Source organism: Balaenoptera borealis (assembly GCF_965194805.1).
Source record: "Balaenoptera borealis genome assembly, chromosome: 11".
Classification (NCBI taxonomy): Eukaryota; Metazoa; Chordata; class Mammalia; order Artiodactyla; family Balaenopteridae; genus Balaenoptera; species Balaenoptera borealis.
In genome coordinates this window covers 89,919,773-89,944,672 of record NC_138868.1, presented here as the reverse complement: position 1 = coordinate 89,944,672, position 24,900 = coordinate 89,919,773, and the positions used below count along the sequence as shown (strand labels likewise).

The 24,900-nt window shown below is 43.0% G+C and overlaps 1 protein-coding gene across 2 annotated transcripts; it reads left to right on the top strand.

The window, feature by feature from the left end:
* Positions 1–7,137: 7,137 nt before the first annotated feature.
* On the top strand, positions 7,138–22,439 carry POU2AF2 (POU class 2 homeobox associating factor 2). Of its 2 annotated transcripts, XM_082343557.1 has the most exons (3): positions 10,694–10,715; positions 13,243–13,541; positions 14,714–22,439. In XM_082343557.1, exons 1-3 carry the CDS (start codon positions 10,709–10,711, stop codon positions 15,113–15,115), a joined length of 708 nt encoding a protein of 235 aa, XP_082199683.1. In that variant the 5' UTR covers positions 10,694–10,708; the 3' UTR covers positions 15,116–22,439. The 2 variants fall into 2 exon arrangements, with proteins under 2 accessions (XP_082199682.1, XP_082199683.1); XM_082343556.1 differs by having other exon boundaries at positions 7,138–13,541.
* The last annotated feature ends 2,461 nt before the right edge of the window (positions 22,440–24,900 follow it).

Sequence of the window (24,900 nt, the reverse complement as noted above, 5' to 3'; positions counted from 1 at the left end):
CTTTGCTTTGCTCCCCAATGACAAAGCCCCTTATCCTCTCTGCTTACTGATTTCTTTTCATCCTTCAAAAGGGGATTCATATATCACCTACAGTATGATACGTTCAGTCATCCCTCAAGATAGCAACTTGCCTCCACCCCTACCCTCATCCTAACCCCAACCTCCTCCCCCTACCTGCACTAAATCATGGTTAGAGTAGATCTAGTAGAATCCAGCCTATGCCACTCACTAGCTTCGTGACCTTGAAAAGTCCTTATACCGTCTATTAATTTCCAAGCTGTAATCTAGAGATAATAACTTACTACAATCTGTTTCATTGGTTAATGACAAGGCTTTAATGAGATAATGCACGTGAATCTTTAGCATACTGCAGAGTATATAAAGCACACAAATGTTAGTTCTTACTAAAAATGATGAAACACATATGTAAAGTGCTTAATACAGAGTCTGGCGTGAAGTAGGTATTCATAAAATGCTAGTCCTCTCAACCCTTATTTTTATTACCTCACCAATTACATATATATTTCTGCAACTCTCTTCTTTTTGAAACTGTGAGCTCCCTTAGAATCCATGCCTTATTCCTCTTTGTATTTCTGGAAATTACCACAATCCTGATACACAGTAGGCACACAATATATTTTTTTAAGATTTTTTGACGTGGACCATTTTTAATTTGAATTGAATTTGTTACAATATTGCTTCTGTTCTATGTTTTGGTTTTTTGGCCCCGAGGCATGTGGGATCTTAGCTCCCCGACCAGGGATCGAACCTGCACCCCCTGCATTGGAAGGCGAAGTCTTAACCATTGGACCGCCAGGGAAGTCCCCACAACATATTTTTATTTAATCAATTAAGTGAAACTTCTGCTCTGGGCAAACCAACTTGCTTGTTATTCCTTGAAGAAGAGCCATGTTTTTCCATGTCTGTGCTTGGTTCACAAAATTCCTTGCACCTGGGAGCTTCCTTTCTCCTCTGCATCCTCTCACCTTTCAGTGCCAAATTCAAATCTTTAGCACATTGATTTGCCCCTTTTCTCACTTCCAGAGTATATAGAGCATGGACCATGCACCTGGAAACTAGGTACGTACTGTTCTGTACCATGAGCTACTTTTTCCTGGGTATGTCTCTATCAGTTACTTATTGCTGCATAAGAGCCCACTGAACCTTAGTCATTTATAATAATGATTTATTATTTCTCACAATACTGCGGGTTGGCTGTGTACTTCTGTGCACGCATGCAGTTGCATTCAACTGGAGGTCCAGCCTTGTCGGAAAGTCCAGGATGGCTCCTTCCATGTCTGGCAGTTGGTGCTAGCTGTCAGCAGGGTGCCTGGATTCACTTCCACACACTCACTCATCCTCCAGGAAGCTAGACTGACTTTTTTTTTTTTTTTTAATACATTGGGGTTTTAAAAAAATTTTTTTTAATTTATTTTTTAGCTGTGTTGGGTCTTCGTTGCTGCTCTCAGGCTTTCTCTGGTTGCGGCGAGAGGGGGTTACTCTTCCTTACAGTGTACGGGCTTATTGCGGTGGCTTCTCTTGTTGTGGAGCACAGGCTCTAGGCACACGGGCTTCAGTAGTTGCAGCACACAGGCTCAGTAGTTGTGGCACACAGACCCTAGAGCACACGGGCTTCAGTAGTTGTGGCACATGGGCTTAGTTGCTCTGGGGCATGTGGGATTTTCCCTGACCAGGGATCGAACCCGGGTCCCCTGCATTGGCAGGTGGATTCTTAACCACTGCGCCACAAGGGAAGTCCTAGAATGACTTTTTAAGAGGAAATTGTAAGGCAGCATTTCAAGCAAGCAAAGGTGAAAGCAGCAAATCCTCTTGAAGTCTAGATTCTGAAACTCACACAACATCACTTCTGCCACATTCTATTAGTCAAAGCAAGTCACAAAACCATCCCAGATTCAAGGGGTAGAGAGATAGACTAACTTATCGATGGGAAGAGCTGTAAAGTAATTCTGGCCATATTTAATCCACCACAGATGGCTTGTGTCCCTAAGTAGATACTAATCTAAGCCCTTGCTGCATTTTTTCTAGCACCTGAAACATTCAGCATTGTGCCTAGCTTATCAGAGGTGCCCAGTAAATATCTTTGGTTTGATGGAAGGGCTAGTGCACAGAACCTACTGGTTATGTCATTAAGAGGTTAAAGGAGAATAAATTTGAGAGTCAGACAGTTTGGGTTTAAATCCTAGTTCTGTAATTTACTAAATAGATAATTTGGGACACATAACTTCTCTGATGCTTGGTTTCCTCTTTTGTAAACTTGAGATGATAATATCTACTTTATAATAAGATAACATCATATAAAGCATCTGGCACATGGTAGATGCTTAAAACTGTAGCTCCTATTCATTATGGAGTGTTTTTCTTATTTATGATTAAATTACTATGTATCAGTAACTCAGATAACTGGTCCATAAATCAAAACCTCTTTCAAACTTTGCAAAACTAGTAAGATTTATTAGAACAAGTATGGTATAGTTTAGTCACTGTATAAGATTTCACACCAATCAGAATGCCCCAGTTCTACTACATGCTTGTCACAGTAACTAAGGCATCTAATTCTCCATGCGCATTTTCTTCTGGAGGACGAAGGTATTCCATCCTAACACAGGTGTCCATTTAAAAGCTCACAGCATTATATCTGGCATTAACTTTACATTCATTTCAAAGTTGGAGGAAAATCATATGACTTATGGTGGGTCTCAAAACAGATATTAAAAGATGGTTTTAAAATGTTCAGTATTTCATCAGTTCCACCTCTCTCCCAACCATAGATATGATGACAATGAAAAATTAAATATACTGTGAATTCCTTGAAAAAGGATCACAGCTATTCACAAGTAGCTATGATTTTTATTTAAGCATTAATAGCAATATATTTAAGTTTAAAGAGACACTTTCAAACTATGTAATCAGAATTTTTAAAATATACAGCAGTGTGGAAAAGTTTATGCTACTTGAAGCTCTCTTCCTTAGTACATTTCAAAATAGTCTTTCAACTAGGTTGGCATCTAAAAATATTATAGGGTCATAAAAATGACAATAAATGTACTGAACTCCTAATCTTATCACTTTACTACCGTGGTAACCTGTTGGTTCAAATTAATTCATTTTCATGGAGGGGCTTTTGGGGCAGCTGTGAGGCTGCTGTGTTAGCTACAGGAAGTTGCAGACTGGCAAATTTCATTCAAATGTAAACCTCTAAATTTGGCTACCTGGCATTGCAGGATCCTGTTGTTTGCAGTATGCAAAATAAAAATTATATACCATCTCGCTTGGTCAAAATTTATGGGCTTTTCGATATTAATTTCAATATTACTTCTGGAGAATTAGTATGGTGAGATGCAACTGCGTGAATATAATATCTTTTTTTAAATAAATTTATTTATTTATTTTTGGCTGCGTTGGGTCTTCGTTGCTGTGCATGGGCTTCCTCTATTTGTGGCGAGCCGGGGCTACTCTTTGTTGCGGTGCGCAGGCTTCTCACTGCGGTGGCTTCTCTTTGTTGTGGACCACGGGCTCCAGGCACGCAGGCGTCAGTAGTTGTGGCGCATGAGCTCAGTCGCTCCGCGGAATGTGGGATCCTCCCAGACCAGGGCTCGAACCCTTGTCCCCTGCATTGGCAGGCGGACTCCCAACCACTGCACCACCAGGGAAGTCCCAAATATAATATCTTGAACAAGGTGAAAAGGAATTTGTTTTCCCTTCACAAGAGCAATGATAACTAGTGCACATGCCGAAGGCTCATGTTTTAAGCTGTTCTTTCTCAACCTATAAATCTGGGACGCCAGCTCTAAAATCTATCCAGTGAAATCCTTCCCAGTCCCAACATAAGCCCTTTAGATCTCGTCTATGTTCTGTGAGACAAACTGAAGTTGTGTGTTATCATTGCTTTTTATATTACTTATCCATCTAAATATTTCCCAGGCCACCATAGAGAGCACAGCACTAATTACAGCTATAAATAATTAAATGGAAATGTTTTATATCATGGTGGTGGGTCATAAGAGTTTGTTAAAGTGGTCAAAATTCATCAAATTGTATGCTTAAAATTTGTGAATTTTATTATATGTAAATTATACCTTAATAAAGCTGACCTCCCCCCCAAAAATAGAATATCCACTGAAGGACTAAAGAGTGTGTGTGTGTGTATATATATATATATATATATATATATATATATATATATATATATACACACACACATACATATGCAGGGTAGTTTTTTTTTTAATTTACTTATTTTTGGCTGTGTTGGTTCTTTGCTGCTGTGCGTGAGCTTTCTCTAGTTGCGGTGAGCGGGGGCTACTCTTCGTTGCGGTGCGTGGGCTTCTCATTGCAGTGGCTTCTCTTGTTGCAGAGCACAGGCTCTAGGCGCGTGGGCTTCAGTAGTTGTGCCTTGCGGGCTCTAGAGCACAGGCTCAGTAGTTGTGGCGCACGGGCTTAGTTGTTCCGCCGCATGTGGGATCTTCCCGGACCAGGGACCGAACCCGTATCCCCTGCATTGGCAGGCAGATTCTTAACCACTGCGCCACCAGGGAAGCCCCCCAGGGTAGTATTTACACACAGGGAAATACAAATCCCACTAGATCTTTGTGAGCTTTTATATAATTATATGATCTCTCTGAATGTCCCTAAGTCTCCTTTATACTAATTTTTTAAACAATGATGTTTTCCGACTTTTATTTTCAAGTTATGAAAGCTCTTGGAAGGCAGTATGCTGTGGTAGTTAAGAAAAAGGCTCTGGAATCAGAAAGGTCCTTGTCTGATCCCACCCACCACCACTAACAACAACCCTACCTGCAGGGGAACCTGAGTTATTCTCTCTGTTTCAATTTCCTCATCAAGATGAAAATAGCATTACTTATCTTCTGGGGTGGTTGTGGTAATTAAATGAGTTAGTAGATATAACACATCTGGTCATGTGCCTAATGGTGTGCTTATGAAATTACTACAAGTGCATGCTTATGAATTTTATTTATAATCTAAATCTCTGCTGGAAAATGTTGGCAGTCATAGAAAAATAGAAAGTTAAAAATAAAAGCTACTGTGGGTACAACAGGACAGTATCTACTTCTAGTTTTAATACTTAGGGATTTGACTCTGTTTCAGACAGTCAACTGTCTGGAGGTGGGGAGATGGTACCCAAAACAAAATAGAATCCTGCATAAAACAAATTTTGTTAATTTGTTGGGCTGGCTGGAAGTAAGGGAAATCATCAAAGCTAGGGGGTTTGGGGCAGGGGGGGTTGGGTTGAAGGTTAGCATGGAAGGTGGGGAAAATGTTTGAGCAGAAGTAAGGACACAGAATGATGAGAAGATGATCACACCAAAAAGGCAGATTCTCCTAAGGACGGGTGTTCAAATTAGCCTGATACATGAAGACTGGTTCTTGAGCTATTTTTGCCAAGATTGGGGAGCTGAACCTGGGACAGGGAACCTGGAAGGGAGCTGCCTCCCAAGAAATATAAACATAACTCTTCTGGAGAAACACAACCTCAAGTTAGGAACCCAGATTTTCACAGATTAAGGTCAACCAGATATGAGTTTCAATCAAAGATCACCAAATGCACAAGGAAACAAGTCACTAAGAATGACAGTCAGCATAAACAATAAAGTTAAATTCCCAGGGCTTTCACATATTAGAACTACCAAATACAAAATAAACAATAACATAATACATAATGAACACTCAACAGAAGACCAAGCAAAATATTTAAAAAATCAATGGAACTTCTATAAATGAAAAAATATCTAATCATTGATACTAAAAAAACTCAATGTTTGTGTTAAACAGTAAATTAGCTACAGTTGAAGAAGGAATTAGTGAACTGGATGTAGAATTGAAGAAATCTATACCCATCTATCCCAAAATATAGAACATAGAATCATGGATATAAAGGAAGTAACAAAAAGTTAAGAATATATAGGGGATAAAAGTAAAAGATTTAACATACATCGAAGACCCAGAAGGAGAGAATACAGATAATACAGGCAAGGCAATATTTAAGGAGAGGATGGTTGAAACTTTTCTGGAAGACATGTATCCCCAGCCACATGAAGCATACCCTATACAAGCAGAATACATTTTCAAAATCTACCTCAAGGTAAAATGAGATGGACTTGAAAAACCATAAAGACAAAGGGAGTATATTTAAAAAGTAGTCAGAAAAGAAAGAAAGATTGTTACAAAGAATAAGTTTAAGGTTAATAGCAAACTTCTCAACAGCAATCATGGAAGCCACAAGACAGTGGAGGGCTATCTTTAAAGTGCTGACAAAAGAATAACTGTAAAGTTACAATCATGAACTCAAAAATAGTATCTTTTAAGTACAAGGGCAAAAGAAATTATATTTTCAGATAAATAAAAAACTGAAACAGTTTACCACCAACACCACCTACAGGGAAGGAATTTTCTAAAGGGTTATTTCAGAAGAAGGAAAATGAAATCTAGTAAAAAAGTTTGGAGGACAGATAAGCAAAGAAAATGATGAACATGTAAGTAAATCTAATACAGATTTACTTGATAAAATGATGATGAAAATAATTATGAAGTCTAATTTGTGGAGGTTTAATAAAAAGAAACAAGCTAAAATACAAGAAAATACATACTCATGTAAATTAGGAGAGGAGCAATAAGAGTTAATGTCCTAAGGATCTTGTCTGTCAGTGGGAGGTTTAAGATACTGTTTGTAGGGACTTCCCTGGTGGCGCAGTGGTTAAGAATCCACCTGCCAATGAGTGGGACACGGGTATCTGGGAAGATACCACATACCGCGAGCAACTAAGCCCGTGCGCCACAACTACTGAGCCTGCACTCCAGAGCCCGCAAGCCACAACTACTGAGCCTGCACTCCAGAGCCCGCGAGCCACAACTACTGAGGCCGCGTGCTGCAACTACTGAAGCCTGCGTGCCTAGAGCCCATGCTCCGCAACAAAAGAAGCCACCGCAATGAGAAGCTTGTGCACGGAAATGAAGAGTAGCCCCTGCTCTCTGCAACTAGAGGAAGCCTGCGCACAGCAAGGAAGACCCAATGCAGCCAAAAATAAATAAAATAAAATAAATAAATTTTTTAAAAAAGATACTGTTTGTTGGCTTTGTTCAATACACAGGTAAAATTTTATGACTAATCGTAAAGAATGGAAATAGAGTGTTTACTTTCCACAGCAGGTAAAGGGCAAAAGTATGTAGGAGAAACAAACACAAGAGGCTTCTTTTCATCAAATAATAAATAAAATCAACTAGGCTAGTAATTATGAAAGCTTTGTAGAGTCTTCAGGTATTAAAATTGGGTTGGGGTGGGGGGTACAGTGCTGGCAATTTCACAGTAATAATTAAAACTGGGCAGAAGAAGAAGAAGGGATATAAGAAGACTGTTGGTGGCATTGGTGGTGGTAGAAGCTGCAGGGGCTGTGTTGGCACAGACTGAGTTCTGTTCATGCCTCAGGCAGAGGCCAGGGCAGAGCCACAGCAGCTGATGAACCAGTGCATGGCTGACAGGTGCCGATACTTCTGTCCATCAGGTTGGGCATGTGCACTGCGTCTCACAGAAGCCTTCCTCCTGGCCCCGGCCTTGGCCAGAGCAGTTTAAGGGAGCAGGCAGGGAGGAAAAGAGGCAGGAGAGCAAAAGGACATCTCCCCAGGCAGCACCCAGGACGGCTACGCCCTGCCACACCCTGCTTACCCAGTGAAGGAGGCTGAGGCAGAAGCCAGAGGGAATGGGCCCTGGCACAGGCCTCGGAGGAAAGACACAGACGGACAGAGCTGGAAATCAGAGGGAAACACTGGATAACATGGGCCCTGGCAACATGGGAAAATGTGCCCAAACACAAGTGCTTCTATAGTTAATCACTAACTCCTTTCCTTCCCATATAAGAATCACAGTACCCTGACCTACACCCACCTCTGACCCTGCATGCCCACGAGTTCCCTTCTGCCATTTGCCATTGTTAATTTATTAGGGAGTTTGAGATTAGCAGAGGCAAACTATTATATATAGAATGGATAAACAACAAGGTCCTACTGTATAGCACAGGGAACTAGATTCAATATCCTGTGATAAACCATAATGGAAAAGAATATTAAAAAAAATATATGCATAAATGAATCACTTTGCTGTACAGTACAAATTTACACAACATTGTAAATCAACTATATGTCAATAAATTAAACTTAACAAAAAAAGAAAGTGTTAACTTATTAAATAGGAAAACATGTTTAGAGGAATATACCATAGATTTGAAGAGACATAAAAATGCATCTGAGTGATAATAGCTAATACTTACATCCTCCTTACTCTAAGCCAGGAACTATTCTAAGTGCTTGACACGTAAAATCACGTTTAATCTTAATGTGCCCAAGATCACACAGCTGACAAGAGGCAGAGCTTGGATTCAAACACACACTCTGGTTCCAGAGTCTTCACTCTCAAATACTGTGCTACTTCTGAACGGTTGGAGGACATTTTGCCTGAAGAAGATACAATTCCAGTTTGGGGCTATGTATGGAATGCTTGTACTCCACCCCCATAATTCATATGTTAAAGCCCTCATCCCTGGAAGCAACCTAAGTGTCCATCGACAGATGAATGGATAAAGAAGATGTGGCACATATATACAATGGAATATTACTCAGCCATAAAAAGGAACAAAACTGAGTTATTTGTAGTGAGGTGGATGGACCTAGAGGCTGTCATACAGAGTGAAGTGAAGTAAAAAAGCCCTGATCCCCAGCACGATGGTATTTGGAGATGGGGCCTTTGGGGAGGTAGTTAGGTCATGAGGGCAAAGCCCTCATGAATGGGATTGGTGCCCTTATAAGAAGAGACACATGGAAAAGATGATCTCTCTTTGTGCCACATGAAGACACAGTGAGAAGACAACCATCTGCAAGCCAGGATGAGGGCCCCCAGAGAACCCGACCCTACTTGCAACCTGATCTCAAACTTCCAGCCTCCAGAACTGGGAGAAATGTTTGTTGTTTAAGCCAACACGTCTATGGTATTTGTTATAGCAGCCCAGACTGATTAAGACAGTTGAGAAATGATGGGTTATCTTCAGATATTTGAAGAGCTATGTATGGAAGAAGGGTTTAACTTATTCTGTATGGACCAAGGAGATTAGAATTAAGAACATGACTCTCTTCAGCCTACTTTATCACAGCTGGAGGTCCCCAAAGAAGAAATAGGCTTTCTCAGAGGGTGCTGAGTTCTCCACCACTAGAAGCTAAATGCACCCAGGGCTGATAACATGGAGAGGATTTCAGCCTTGAGTGGTAGTTGAATGAGACTCTCTGTAAAATCTCTTCCAACTTTTGAGAGTCTGTAGGATTATTAGGGTCAAGACTAAGTGTTCAAATCCAAAGAGCTAGATGTTTAGGACTCACCTTTTACAACAGCAACATTGTTCCTGGGCATCTTGGAGCCAGAGCTTGCATTTGTATATCTTAAGACTCTACACACCTGGATACTCTTCCTTCAGCGCTCAGCTTAAGCAACACCTCCTCCAGGATACGTCCCCCATCCCATCACTAATACTGGCTTAGGTGTTCACCTCAGCCCACCTTACTTCTACAATGCCACTTCTCACACCACACTGAATTATCTGTTTCATCATCAATCACTCCCTGTATTAGTGTCCTAGGGCTACAGTAACAAATTACCACAAATGGGATACCTTAAAACAATAAAAATTTACCGTCTCACAAATCTGGAGACTAGAAGTCCAAAATCAAGTTGTCAGCGGGCCAGGCTCCCTCTGAAGGCTTCAGGAGAGCATCTTTCTTTCCCTCTTCCTAGCTTCTGGTGATTGCTGGCAAACCTTAGTGTTCCTTAGCTTGAAGTTGTAGCTCTCAGATTTCTGCCTCTTTCTTCAGACTGCCTTCTCCCCTCTGTGTGTGTGTCTCTGCGCATCTCTCTCTTCTTCTTATAAGGGCAACAATCATATTGGATTTAGGGCCCACAATCCTCCAGGATTAACTCATTTTAATTTAACTAGTTTCATCTTCAAACTTTCTATTTCCAAATAAGTTCACATTCACAGGTTCTGGTCATTAGGACTTCAATATATCTTTTCAGGGGACATAATTCAACCAACAACATCCCTCAATCTCCTATGCTCACTAAACTGTGGGATCTTTGAAGGCTATTTTTATTCCACATATTTTTATTGTGTCTGTGATGAATCACGCTCTGTTCTGGACACTGAGAACAAGTCACAGTCAAGGTCTCTACCCTTAGTGAAGCTTCCATTCTACATGGAGGCAGACAGCTTAAAAAGTGGCCATTCAATGTTAAAACCAAATACAAACATATTTGTGTATGCATGTATGTATGTATTTATATAAATCATTGATATATATTTGATGAAGGATATTAACACAAACAGTAAAAAAAAAAAACAAAACAAAGGATAAATTGTTTCATATAGACTGTGTTTTTTGGCAAGTTTATCAGAATCTAAAACTTTGGTTTCTCTCTGTCCCTTGTTTGTTTTCTGGTATTGTGTTCTTAACTCTCATTTGACACCCCTCTAAGCTAACCTCTCCTAAAATGTTTCTTAGTAGCAGAAAATAAAGCTTGTAAAATGTATTCCTAAACTTTTTTAAGCTCAAACTTGCAACTAAAGAAGAAAACACTTGTGCCCCCTCTGTCTTCCAGGGCAGTGTCAGTTCTCCTCAGTCTCCGTTTGGTCCAATGCCAGGTGAGTATTGCAGTTCAAGGGGCAATTCCTTCCCTTTTGAGCTAAATCAGGCATTTAGGCTTGCATTCTTTCATAGCTGCCTTACAGCACTTTCAAAATTTTGCAGCTTTAAAACATTTATTTTTAAAATGTAAAATCAGGGAAGGCAGACCTCATTCAGTCATTCCTGAATTTGGAACACATTCTGTCCAGCATAAGCTTATTGGGCAAAAGCAATAGCAATTAAGCCCTTGATACAGTTTTAAAATGTTTAAGATTCTGGCACTGTGGTCTGATAGATTATGCACTTGCTTCAGAACAGAAAGAGAGAGACTTGAGGGCAAGTGGAATAACAATTATTTACTGGTGCTTTCTATATGCCAGGCACTTAGTTAAGCATCTTACGTTCATTTTAATACATATGTCTCATTAGGTACTCCTGGTGGAATGGAATAGGGGCATTCTTAATAATAATTTGGGGCACTCTCACATGTGTGTGTATATACATGTAGACATACACACACACACACACACACACACACACACACACACACACACACACATGTTCCTTCCAGATCCCAAACTCAGAAGGGCATACGGTTTCTCAATAATTTTGGTAATCTTCAGAGCTGGAAAAGGGAAAGGAATAAGAGCAGGAGACGATCCCACATATCTGAATGTCTCTATGCTGTGTTTCCCAATCATATTTATTGTCTCTGGAATCTGGTTGTATCTGCTCCATTCTACAGAAGAAAATTTCTGCAGCCTCTGTTATCATCTAGAATTATTCTTCCTCTTTTTAGGGAGAAAAATACATGCTTAAAAAGCAAAGGGTTTTCTTCTCTGTGTTTTTTTATTTGGAAATTGGAAATACAGACATGAGATCCTGGAAGCCTTGTTTACTTATTCTTCATTCTGTTCTCAGCCTTAACCACTACTGTGGATATAAATTCATGGCATGAAACAAAACCTTATTTATTGATATTAATTTTCACTTGCACAGATGTTTTTTCTAGAGAAGTATGCTTATGATGAAACCTGTAACTGCAGCTTTCAAATTCATGAGCTGATTAGAAGTTTGGGGCTATAGAATTTAAGATGAAAGTGGAGTGAGTGGAATTGTGCTTTAAGTTTCTACAGGGAATTTTGATTTCCTCTGAATGAATGAATAAATTCACGTGTAATTGTTGAACACAGTATTATACGACTGCGTTTACAGAAAATGTGTAGGACATAAGCTCTGCCCCCATGGAGCTTGCAGGTCGATTGGAAAGAGGGCTGTAACTCAGCTGAGAGAGTATCGAGCATAATACAAAGTGCCACATCAGGTGGCAGAGGCCAAAGTGCTGTGTCTGGAGAGTCATGTACGACTAAGTCAGGGTAATAAGAAGGAGGGTCTTGATGAGTCTCTCTTCTCTCCCTGTGAAACAGTGGGCAGGGTGGGCAGGGACAAAGCTCAGATGTGGTCCACTGTGGTTGGGGAAGGTGAGAAAGACAAGCACCCGCATCGTCCTCCCAGCTCAGCCTCTCTGTGACCTGAGGGAGTAGGTCTTAGCTAATTGGATCACACCCACCACCAGCTGGGGAAAAAAAATCAGTTTTACAGCCCTTGAGTCTGTGCTCCTGAACATGTTCTAAGTGATGGTTTCCTGCTACTACTGAGCTACGAGATCAGAAAGTCTTTAGCAAATACATCTCTTCTCCTCTGGGACTATTTCACTGGCCTTACCTTAAACGAGATTCTTCTCAGTTTCAGCCTCTCCAGGTTTCTACCAAGGGGAGCTTTCTGTGCCACGCATTCCCTTCTCACGCTTGCAGTGCCCAGGTGAGCTGAGTGAGAGACTCAACGTGGCCACAAGAGGGCAGCAAATAACACCAGACTCATCAAAGCCAGAAAACATTTTTTGTGGTCCTCTAACTTTGCTTCACAGAAGCAAAGCAAGCAGCCGTTTCTGGTGCCTAATAGGTACAAGTCACGGCCAGTGTACAAAAAAATTAGAAGAAGAGTACAGCCTGCCTCTGATTTGGGGCGGGGTTATTGTCTCACCTTATCTAGAGATGCTGAGTCTCACATAACATGCCCCAGAAGCAGCCTCTTGTAAACGGTCCTGTATCTACGGGGACAGAGCTCAGAAGCTGTGAAAAAGATACCTCATTAGAGGAAATGTAAATGCCAAGGGCTTCTTATTCTACCTCCTTAAGCCCAAAGAGATAGAATAAGCACAGCGCCTAGCACAGCACCTGGCACATTGAAGGTGCACAAGAAGTGAGAGACACTGAACAGTTATTGCTCCATCTAAAGTGAACTTATCCCCAAAGGCAGAGCGAACTTTAAATGTATGAATTATTTGGGCTGGACCAGTTAAAAGAGGTAATGCCGCTGTATTTAATGCCTTTCAAGACATTTATTTATCTATTTAAATGTTGGCCTTGGCGTCAGGCCTGCATTGGAAATACCATTTCACACGTGGAGAGACCTGGCTGCAACAGAGATGCCTTGACTTCCTCCGAGGAAACTTTTGCCCGTTTGTTTTCCCCTTGGCAACAGGCTCACGGGTGATGTCAGGTTACTATGGTGACAGGAGATCCCTCCTATCCGACTCGGACTTCCACAACAGTAAGCAGTTCGCAAACGATGCCTGCACCCGAACTGTGGCGAAGGACTTTGCCTGCGAGTCCTCGGCAGGGCAGGGCCACCCGGCCCACCTGGACTCCTACTTCCCAGAGCTCTACGGGGACCACCGCCCCACGGCCCTGACCCCCAACAGCGGCTCCCTGTTCAGCGCCTCACCCCTGCCACAGCTCCTGCCGCCGCCCTTCCCCAGCGAGCCCGCACACTTCGTGCTGGTGAGTATGCAGAGGCTTAGTTTAGGGGGTCACTAACGTCGGGGCTCCCGCGGCCCTGGTCAGCCCACGTGCTCAGCAACCAGGTCTGCTCGCCCCGGAGACCCCCGGGACGCTGCTCCGCGCCGCCCCGGGAGATGCCACGATCCACGCCCAGGGAGCCCTCCCCAAAGATCCGTGCCAGCCACGCGGCAGGAAGCTCTATCCAGGGATTTGGGCGGGGACGACTGATAAAACAGGATATATATCCATTTTGTTAATATTCTACCGATTGTGCCAGATGTTTCCCCATTATTCCTCCCGTGCGTAAGGAAAGAGCTCTGAAGTTACCTCGCAGACAGCGAGGCTGTCAGCCAGGGCAGGTGCATCAGGACTCCTCTCGCCCTCCCCCTCCCTGCCTCCCCTCTCCCACGATACTTCTACCCTCTAGAACCTTGTTCTCTCGCAGTCCTTCCAGAGATGAGTTCATAAAGAAGAATACTAGTAACTTTCTTATACTGTAAAGCCCTCAACCACAAAGGCATGAATCTCTGGAGATGGGATTTTAGACAAAACAGGCTGTGGGAGAGTAGGAATTAACATTATTGAGTATCTACTGCAGCCAGGAACTTTTATGTGCATTTGTTCATTTGATACTTGCAACAACTCAGGGTATAGTTATTAAAGCCCCATCTCACAGATGCACAAAGTGAAGTACTCAGAATCAGGAAGGTAGTAAGTGGCCCAGCCATGAATCGAACCCAAATCTTTCCAGCTCCAAGCCTATGAGGCTCTACCTTCTTGCTCAATGAGGGCAGGTAGCCTTCGTAGCCCACTCAGAAGCCCACTGTGTAGCTTAGAGTCTACTTCTTCCACGAGTAAATGATGAAACGCTGTCAAAATGTTCACTTTATTATCTTCACATTTAATGTTTTCTGGGGAAAGGACTCTCTCTCTCACTCCACACACACACTCACAATCTAATTCTACAGTAAGAAAGGAACTAAAACTTTCACTGCCAATGTCAAACACCAGAGGGGAGAGCTGCCTGGTAAGGAGGCTTTGGACAGCAGAGGGAGGACACCTAGTCTGCTTTGGAAGACATGGGCCAGCAGCACCCTGTGTTGGGAAGGAAATCTGCCCATGTCCAACGATCACCTAATGACTAACCCCAGTGACCTTTCCATCCTCCTCAGAGGGACTCGTGGGAGCGAACGGTGCCCGAAGGCCTCAGCCAGCCAGACCCCGTGCCGGCCGATGCCCTGCAGAGTTTGGCGCCCAGCACAGGCTGCCTATCCCAGCTAGAGTCGGGGAGCACTGCCCAGCACAGGAGCTCGAGTTGGGGGGCCCCCCTAGCGGGGGTTCAGTCCTACCCTCTGCACACACTGGAGGATCTGTACCACATGCAGGGGTACCCAACCCCATCCCCCTACCCCTTCACCTCTTTCATGACAATGTCCAATGACCCACCACCCAAGGTGGGGCCCTTCTCCCCGGATGAGGGGGCAGACACCTCTGTCCTCCAGGATCCTTCTCTGTGGACCAAAGAAGATGGGAGCCTGGCATGGGGGGCATATGAGTGCCGCCGAGCTTACTGAGCGCGCCAGAGGACTTCTGTGCGTTTCTTTGAGTCAGTGTCTGTATTCACAGACTGTTGTGGTGTGGCAGCTCTTTCAGAACTGGATTTTCAGGATAAGCCATCGTGCCACCCTTTGTTAATGGACAATAATGGCATTTATTTGTGATCCTGCCACTATAACCCCACTGAAACACACCACAATGTGAATTCAGTGTGTCAGGGACCATATTCTAGTTAGACAGCCTGACAGTGAGGTCTCTGGGGGAATTTAGTAACCCATTATGTTCTGAATCTTTTGTTATCTTTGAAGTATCATTTTTAGCACTGATAGTTTTTTCTTAAATTACATTAAAAACTTCATGCAGATCATAAAACATACTGATTTCCCTGTCCAGTTTTTCTTAGTTATGAACTATGTGTGTTCTTCAATAAAAGAGAATGCATAGGATATAATATAGATTAGGGTGCATAAAACAAAACTCATTTTATATCATGTGACTTTATTAAGTGTGAAGCATTATATGCATTTATCCCCTTACAGTGACTTGCAAATAACAACTTGCAAGTAACAAATGTGACACCACATATAAATGCTTTATTGTCATTAAAATGAGGTCAGGACACTATGGCTTCATAAATAACATGGTTTTGACTCTGCACTAAAGCCCAGGATGTCCAAAAATCAGGCTAATCCAAAAAACAACAAAGACCAAAGGCTTTCTTTGATCATGGTAGCCTTAATTAAGCTAGACATTGTCTCTCTGATGGAATAAACTGACAGTTATCAGAATGCATTAGCAAAATGGACATTCTATGATCAAATAAGAATGCATGCATTGTAAGGAAAACACAGAGAGCAGTCCTGGGCTGTCTGCAAGAAACAACAGACTACAGAACACCAAGAAGCAAAGGGTCTTTGGAAAAGGAAATGTTGTCAGGTCCTTTGACAACATGACCTTTGAAGAAAGACCTTGTTGATGGCTCACTGATCAGAAATATATAGCTCTTACTATATATAAATGAAGAAACTGACATTTGAAGCATCAACCTGTCTCATGTAAGTCTGACTGGTGTGGACTCCTTTGGCAATTAAATTCCTATAGTAATTCCCACCAAGCAGTGTGCCTGTCTGCAGGCCAAGCCCATCATAAACACCTTGCACACACTTTAACTTTGCAAAGTGTGAGTCAAGGCTCACAGGTCACACCCACAATCTTCCTCTTGTCTTCCTACCACCTTCCTTTCTTTATTCCCTTCACCACATTTTTCTGACCCATCGGGTCTCTCCTGACACAGTGATTTTTCCCTCCATCTCCTGGGGGCCCAAAGCCCCTCAATACAGTCTCCATCACATCCTCTGTGACAGGGTTCCATGCTCTCGGTAGGAGTCTAGAGAGTAAGATACAGATATTAATTCACACTTAGAAGTGAATAATTGATATTCTTCCTTCTCTAGGCCTTCAAGGGTATATTCTAGTTGAGCAAACACACACATAATTTGTGGAGTTCTCACAGAAATACTTGAATAGGAGCCTTCTTTTACCTCACACCCTTCATCCCCCTCCTGGGAAAGCATCCCTGGAGGAACAAACCAAGGAGCATTCGTGGTCCATAGCTGCTGGGCTGCACTCTCCCGGGTCCCCTGCCTAATCCTTCCCTCCCACCACTCCTTTTCACAACCTGATCTTTACTTTGCCCAATATTTGCTCTTCAGTGGAAGGGGGCAGCTTCTACCATGGGAGAGAGCTGCCCTTCTCAAGTCTGCTGAGACTGGAGACCTTAGTCCTGGTTGCCAGCATCTTCGGTAGAGCCATCTGTCATCCAGCCTCACTCATACCTGGACGGCAGGCCCCACATCAGAAGGAAGAGATCTGGCCCTCCCTATAGATGCAGGGTCTTCACAAGGAAGGGTCTCGACGTCACTTTTCTAGATTGGTTGTATAAATTTTATAATAATTACAGTCATCTACTGCTTACCATTTGTTACTAAGTAGCACACAACACAATAATCATAAGTTTATGTGTAAGTCATAAACATGTGTTCCTATAACTTTAATTTTGGTTTAATTATAACACTAAATGTTAGGCATGCTTATTTCTCTTAGTTTGCTATTGTCTATTCACCTATTATGTTCATCTTCTCACAACCTGAGGATGCACTGGCTCTCAGATAAGTAGAGCTCAGTGACCAGTGGTGTCTACATTCTTCTTCGAGCATCCAAGCCCTTTCATAGTGTTTGGCAAATTTAATTTATAAAAAAGGAGACACACACAGGCCCATACTCTGTCTAGTATCCGTTTCAGTTCTCTAGGCTAAAGGATCAAGTGAAGTGGGGAATGGTGCTAATAATTCCAAATGGTAAATGACTTTTAAGAATTCTATTTAGCTTGACAGTGTTGCTATATTGCATATATTTTAATTTGGTTCTGTTTTATTGTTCTGGGAATCTACAATACTTTGTTAAAAAGTGAAACCAAGATATAAACTTATGCTAGGAAAATAAATTATATTTCCCTATCCCATTTCCCATTCAAGTACTCTCTATTTCCTACTGCATGCCAGGGACTAACTGCACCTTTATGTAATAATGCAGAATGCCAACATAAAGATTATACATGTTCTCCTCTCCCTCTCCTTCTTAAACCTGCTCTTCTCAGACTCACAGCTTTCCTGGGGAAGCCAGAGAAAATTTAAGTGTTCAGGTTCAAAACACCATCTCTTTTAGGTCCCTTAAGATTTAAAGTAAGCAGAGATGGTGATGTCAAATTCAAGCTAAGAAATCTCCCTAGAGGATAATGCCCAAAAAAAGTGGAAAGCAAAATTTTCCCATGCAAAAGCTAAAATATAGGCAATCACCCCATACATCGCTGAAAACAGATATTATAGCATGTAGTTGAAAGTGTTTGTACTTCTCTTACAATGTTATACAAACCCCAAAGAAAGAGAGAAGAAAACCACAGCTTTGCCTCATTTATTTAATAACTGCTTTTAAATCAGCGTTATGACTTGCTACAGCTCAGTTAATAATACAATATGATGGCAAGGGGAAGACTTCAGTACTAGAGTACTGTACAGAAAATTCCACAAAGGGAAAAGAATTACTAATCCCAATAGTAAAATATATATTTGCATACATATACATATATGTATATACACGTAAATGTAAACGTATATAAAGGAATTACTAGTACCTCTGTGATCCATTTTTAATATGTAAATCTAAATAATACATTCACAAGAAATAAAACATCAGGTATATTTAAAGAACTGAAATAACAATTGATGTCCAAGGTTTAAGTCACATTACGTTACAGTCATTCTACCAACCACACATCAAAATTATACTCTTTATGTTCTATCATTAGGTTCTGTCTAAGGTATCCTCTCTGTTCAAAACAATATTACACTGTTCATCTTACACACCATATTTGAAACTACTGACTCTCGAGAGGTTAAGTGCAAAATCATACACTCTGGCTAAAGAGGATTCTCTAACTAGACTCATCAAGGGAAGGACAGTTCTGTGTCCTCAGCACCTGGCTTAGTGTCCAGCAGGTTGTAGGTGCTCAGTAAATCTCTGTTAAATTGAGGGAAAATTATATCACAAAGATGAGTAACAACTTAGACCCCAGCACTGTGGGTGACAATTCTGATGTATAAGAAAGTCCTCACCATGCTTAGTATTTAACTTAGTCATACTCTCTGCAAATCATGACAGTACTGGCTATTGAGTTGTAGTGGTAATATATTCAAGACGACTGATTTCATATTTTTAAATGCCTTTAAGAAGGAAAACTACTGAACCTTTGAAGTAGCATAGAAAAATGTTTATATATTCATTTAGTATCTATGTAGACTATAAATATTGCTAAGAATTCTTAAAAATAAAAGTTATTCAGTGTTTGGTATTATCTCCGGTGTGATTAAAACACATATGATAAATAGATCAGGAATTAGAATCCCTAAAGATCAGGTTAAATAAATAATAAGAAAATCTTCTACAATTATTTGTAAATGATGACACCATGTTATATTTGATCTTTGCTATAAAAGTGTCCTCTAATCATAATCTCTGATAAATGTGTGGGTTTGCAATATGCAACGTCATTGTCAGTATATTACAAGCCAAAAGGAAAAGAGAGAGAAAAAAAAAATTTACAAATTCCAAAAGGAAAAAAATGTGGACAAAACAAATAATACCTAAGAATTAGCTTTTCAAATTGGGAAAACTGATAGCCATCCCTGCTAACCTTCTCTCTTAACCAAATATCTTGGGTTGATAATCTAAAAGTTTAAGTCTTAATAAATTAATTTAATCATAAATGAAATATCACTTATTTCTTAACCTTGATAATATATTCACAGGCTTTTATCACAGTAATCGTTATGTTTTTGTATGTCACAAATGTTGCATAATAAAAATGTCTTAGGAGGGTGGGAGGGAGGCAGATGCAAGAGGGAAGAGATATGGGGAAATATGTATATGTATAACTGATTCACTTTGTTATAAAGCAGAAACTAATACACCATTGTAAAGCAATTATACTCCAATAAAGATGTTAAAAAAAAAATGTCTTAAGTAAAAGAACTTTTCAAGCAGAATCTGATGGTATCTTCCTAATTTAAATGATAAACTATCAAATGCTCATTCCCCATGGAAGTCTCTTAAAGTAAAAACTTTGGATACATTTTATGGGAAGAGACTGACTTACCACAAATCATTAAATAACCTTCATCTAACAGTCTTTCTGGTCATTTTCATATGGACCAAACATTCACATTGGACCCAGTAAGTACTTGTTTCCTCCATGTTTTTGGAACTTGATATTTCCCACAAGGTTTGGTAACAGTGTCCCACAGTCAGAATGACAAAAGAACTTTGCATTAATAAAGAGAATTTAGAGCCATAGTCAAATTTGGAGGGAATAAACTCCCTTTTTTTCTTCTACTGGAAGTCTTTTCATATTCATGTGTCACGTGTCTAATTTAATAATATCTTCTAAATATAATGTTCTGTAGTGTCATTTGCATACAAAAGCCTGCCAAAAAATTTCAGTTAAAATATTCGGTTTAAAACTTTTTAAAAAATGCATTCTATTCCCATTATTCTGGTGCTACAGGACTTTAAGAAGGCCAAGGACCAACTAAAGGGTTTCTGAGGTCTGTGGCTCAGAGATTTGAAATACTACAACATATGAAGAACTAGAGAAATTACAGATGGTGAACCTTAAAAAGAGAAGGTTTGCAGTGGGAGTGGAAGGGGACATGATAACTTCTTCAGGCTTAGCCCTCGGCCTGGTCAGAGCAGATCATCAGTATATGCTTGTTGAATGAATGAATGAATGAATGAACAAATGAATGAGCCAAACAGACCTGTAATGAAGGAGCAGTGGTGTGGACATGGGAGAAAAGGTATTCCATGTTACTCACCAAGCAGTTGATCACAGAAGGCAGGACTATCAGTCTGTATTTCTGGTGCTTGGTACCAGGCCTGGTACATAGATGGTGCTCAGCTAATATACCGCATTGGATTTTGTCTCAGCCAATGATCATTATAAAGCAGTCCAACAGTGGAACAGGCGGCCTGACACACGGTGAGCTCCCACTTCCTCTACGGGCTGGCAGCTCAGCCAAGTGGCGGAGGGAGCCTGGGCCGGAAAACGACCGTCAGGGATGTTGGAAAAACACTCCAAGTCTGTCTCAGTCCCTCAAAGATCCCTTCCAACATCCAGACATCTGGATCCTATGTTATATTTTGAAGCAAGTGAGCCTATTAAAGCCCGCAACATTTTTTTCACTCTTTTATTAAAAACCCCAAAGAGATGATCAGGACCTCAGGGCAGACACCTTGAAGGTGACCATGACCCCAGCAAGAAAGAAGAGTTTCCGGTCTGAGATGCACACACTGTCATTAGCCTAATTAGCAGCTTCCCCTCCCCTCCAGTCAGCCTCTTCTCGGGGTTCCGGTGACCCCAGTGTTCACAGACCACTCTCCAGTCAGTATCTGCACTGCCCCAGCCTCCCCACACACCCCGACAGTAGAGCAGACAGGACACGCTGTCCACGCGCGCAACTCTGACAAGTGGGTTTGCATGTCTCACGGGCAATGTTTTCCAATGTCAGTCACAACGCACTGGTGGGTCATTATATTAGCCACTCCGAATCAACATAGATTTTTTTCATGCATAGAATGAGATGGAAAAGATGGAATAGAAATCTTCAGGGTATCTCTTATGCCTAGGTGTACATTGTTCCATGAAAAGTTTGTTTTGTAAACATATAAATATTGTCATAGATATAGTATGTGAACATGTAAAATGAATTTCCTAGTGTGGGTTGAAGTCCGAAAAGTTTGAAAGCCTCTGCTATAAAAGATGAGGAAGACAACAATGTTAATTAAGAGTAAGCGTTTAGCATCTGATCTATCAAAGTTTGATTCCCAATCCTGCCATGTGTGTGCTCAGTAATCTTGGTCATGTTGCTCATCCCTCTGAGCCTGTTTCCTCACCTGTGACATGGAGAGGCTATACCATACAGGGCCTGACATGCAATAAACACTCAATAAAGGACAAACTCTAAAAAGTCCATGAGGAACATCCAACTCCATGGGGCCTCAGAGCTGAGCCGGTTGTTCCAGGCCTCATGACACACGCGGCCCCACAAGGAGGGTTCACAGGACCCAATTTAAGAAGAACCCTCCCTCACCCCCACAGGTGTGGCCCTTAAACACCTGTGCTGGGGTTCTGCAATTATAGAAACAGGGGGAACGAAACTCCTTATTGTTGAGCTAAAAACTGGGGGGCTTCTTTCTCAAATCAGGGGTCAGGCCTAAGGAAACCCAGTTTTCTGAAGTTGCTGGCTAGCAACAGCACTGGAACATCCATCCCAGCAGCAGGGGCCAACGCAGAAGCCCCCAGAACTGCTGTCCTTCTTTGGGCAGAGGCTTCTGGAGGAAGGGACAAAGAGGTCTTTGCTGTCTCTACAGAGCCCGTGACTTCCAAAGAGCTCACCTCTCACTCAGCCCTGCCTGCCTTCTCCAAAGGGTAGCCAATCATCAGTATCAATTTCAATGATGTTGCCAAGGGCGCTCAATGGCCTCCTGCCGTCCCCGTCCACTTCCACATGAAAGGAGAGGTTAGGAAGGAGATGAAGCCTGAAAAAATGAGACAGCACCCCAGAACATGGGAAAACAGACACACACAGAAAGCCAGGGAGAAAAACAGCAATGTAGGTAAGAAATAGAAAGCAATGACAAGAAGAGAGACAAAGAGAAAGAAACTCAGAAAAAAATAAACACAAAGGCCATAGAGGAAGATTTTTTTTAAAGCAAACCAAAAAATAAGTATAAAACAAAAAGGAGGACGAAAGAGAAAAGAAGTTATGGAAGAAGCTATGAGGACAAGAGACTGTCCCTAATTCTACGCCGTTCTGCTCACTGTTCCTTCAGAAGGGGCCGTGCCCACACACAGCAGGACAGGGAGAAAGAAATAGTGGCTCTCTGAACTCCCAGTGTCCTTCGCCTCCTCATGAGTCTGGTCTTGAGGTACATCAGGGAAACTCAGGACACAGGCTCGGTGCCTTTGGAGAAAGAGAGAGGCTCCAGAAGCTGACAGATTCCAGCTGGGCTGGGGACAAACACACCCCACACCTACTGCCAGGTGCCATGTCGAGTGTTCCCAGCCCTGATTCCCTCCCCCAGAGACACAGCTTCAGTTGCCAAGCAACTCTGATCCATCGCAGACCCTGGTGTCCTGTCACTCTTCGAGCCCCTTTCTTCCATTTCTGTGTGCTCCTTCCTGCATCCAACACATTCCAGGGCATTCGGGTATCTTTCTGGTGGCCTGAGGGGCTCAACTCCACTTCTCGCATTTCAGAGAATTCACAGAACAAAGAACAGAGGCCTGTAACCATTGCCTGTCCCGGCAACATGGAAATGTCTTGGCTTATCTGGAAAGGGAGCCCCACCCTGCCCTCCCTTGGGGGCCAGGAGAGGATATGGCCTGGCACCCACTCCCTCTCTGGACCACTCCTGTCTTCTCAGCTTCCAAATCACACAGACGAGGTACAGCAAGTGGCTGGAGAACGGAACCCAGCACAATCCCTGGTCATTTGTGAGGGGCTTAGGCCTGGACCAATGACGCAGTTGACGTCATATCCCTCCCACCTCTCACCCAAAGTGTGAAGGCCTGACACAAATCCATACCCTTTCAGCTAGAATGAGCAGAAGCCAAGCTTCTCATTTCTCTCAACACACGCTCCTGCAGCAAAATGGCAGGGATGGCTCTAGAGGGATAAAGAGGAGAAAAAAGGGAACTTCACAGTGAAAAAAACACCAGCCTCAGAAACTCTCCAGAGGGTGAAGCCCCACAGGCATCCCCAGCTCTGTGGGGAGGAGCAAAGGGTCTTAACAGGCAGGCATTCTGTATTGAAACCCCAGTGTCTGGGGCACAGACAAAGAGCGGAAGAAAGGGGAGGGAAGCCAGCACGTGGCCAGGCGGGGCCAGAAGGAGATGAGGCACAGAGCTGAGGCCTCTGCAGGCCTCCAGCCTGCAACCTGGGCCCAGAGGGACTCCTTGCCAGGCCAGACCTACTGGCTGCCATGTTCACTCCCCAAAACCTGAGATTTTCTCTTAAAACAGAGACTGAAGAGATGGAAATCAGTCAGCCCGGCCAGCCTGGCTCAGGTGGTCCTGAAGGGCAGCCTAAGTCACTCAAGGCTCCCTGAGCTGCCTTTGAGGCAGAAATACAGAGCATCTTTGAGGACTCCTGCTCTGTCTGTGGGAAGGTGGGCAAAATGCTCAAAATACAATAAAAGCAAGGGCCAGGCCCCAAAGGGGTCTCACTCCCTGTTTCTGTGGACTCTCTGTGGGGTGCCTGTGTGCAGGATTTCTGCAGAAGATAGTCCATTTTGTTAAGCCTTTGAATATTCAAATTGAAAGTATCGCGCAATCATTGATTGTCAAATCATGGGTTTCTAGAGGTTTTAAATACTTGGCATGAGGGGGAAAAAACTCAAACCTATACCCGAAGGTATAAAACATTAATTCTGTTTGTCTCCTGCTCCAGGAACCTGGGTGCAGCTGGATGCTTTGTGAAACTTTAAAAATGTTGCATCTCTGCCTCTCCCCCTGCACAGGAGCCCTCCTAGGCGCTGAGTCCCTGCAGCTGCAGCATACAGCCACCAACCCAGCTTCTGCTGACCACGATGTCGGGTAACTCGGCTGCTTGTCCTGGGGTAGGGTCACGAGGGCAAGGGGCGTTTTGATCCGGGTGTATTTCCACGGCTTTTCCTGCATGGAACAGAGAGGCACAAAGTCAGGGCATGCAAGTAGGAGCCGGGGATCCGGAGAGGGCACGGGCCACGCTGTGGCCGCTCCCACTCCGCGCCTGGTCCCGAGGGCAGAGGCCCACAGGCCCAGTTGGCCGCTGTGGCGTCCGCGTACCCGGGTCCACCACCGGTCCTTTCACTTGGCCATAGTTGTGACCCTGGGACTTCCCGGCGCGGACTTTGTGCGCCCAGCAGCGGCGGCGGGAGCTAGAGGCTCACGGTGAGCCCGGGACTCAAGCCGGCTGAGCCGGCCGCACAGAGCTGAGCCGTGGCGGTCCCTGTGCGGACCCCGGGCCGCACCCGCTGTCCGCGGGGCCGCGGACGCGGCGAGGAAGTCGCAGGGAGACGCTGGACCGCGGAGAGGGCGCGGCGCCCAGGCCCTGCGGGTCAGGCGCGGGATTCCTTCGGTCTGGGCGACGAACACCGCGACCTCCTTTCCCGGGGAGAAGCCTAGCTCCCAGGACCCGGCCCGGGG

Bases quoted from the DNA above. Each gene is read 5' to 3' on its own strand.
- POU2AF2 (XM_082343556.1), top strand. From the start codon at position 13,116: ATGTTGGCCTTGGCGTCAGGCCTGCATTGGAAATACCATTTCACACGT. The intron at 13,542-14,713 runs GTGAGTATGCAG...CATCCTCCTCAG, and splicing joins AGCCCGCACACTTCGTGCTG to AGGGACTCGTGGGAGCGAAC.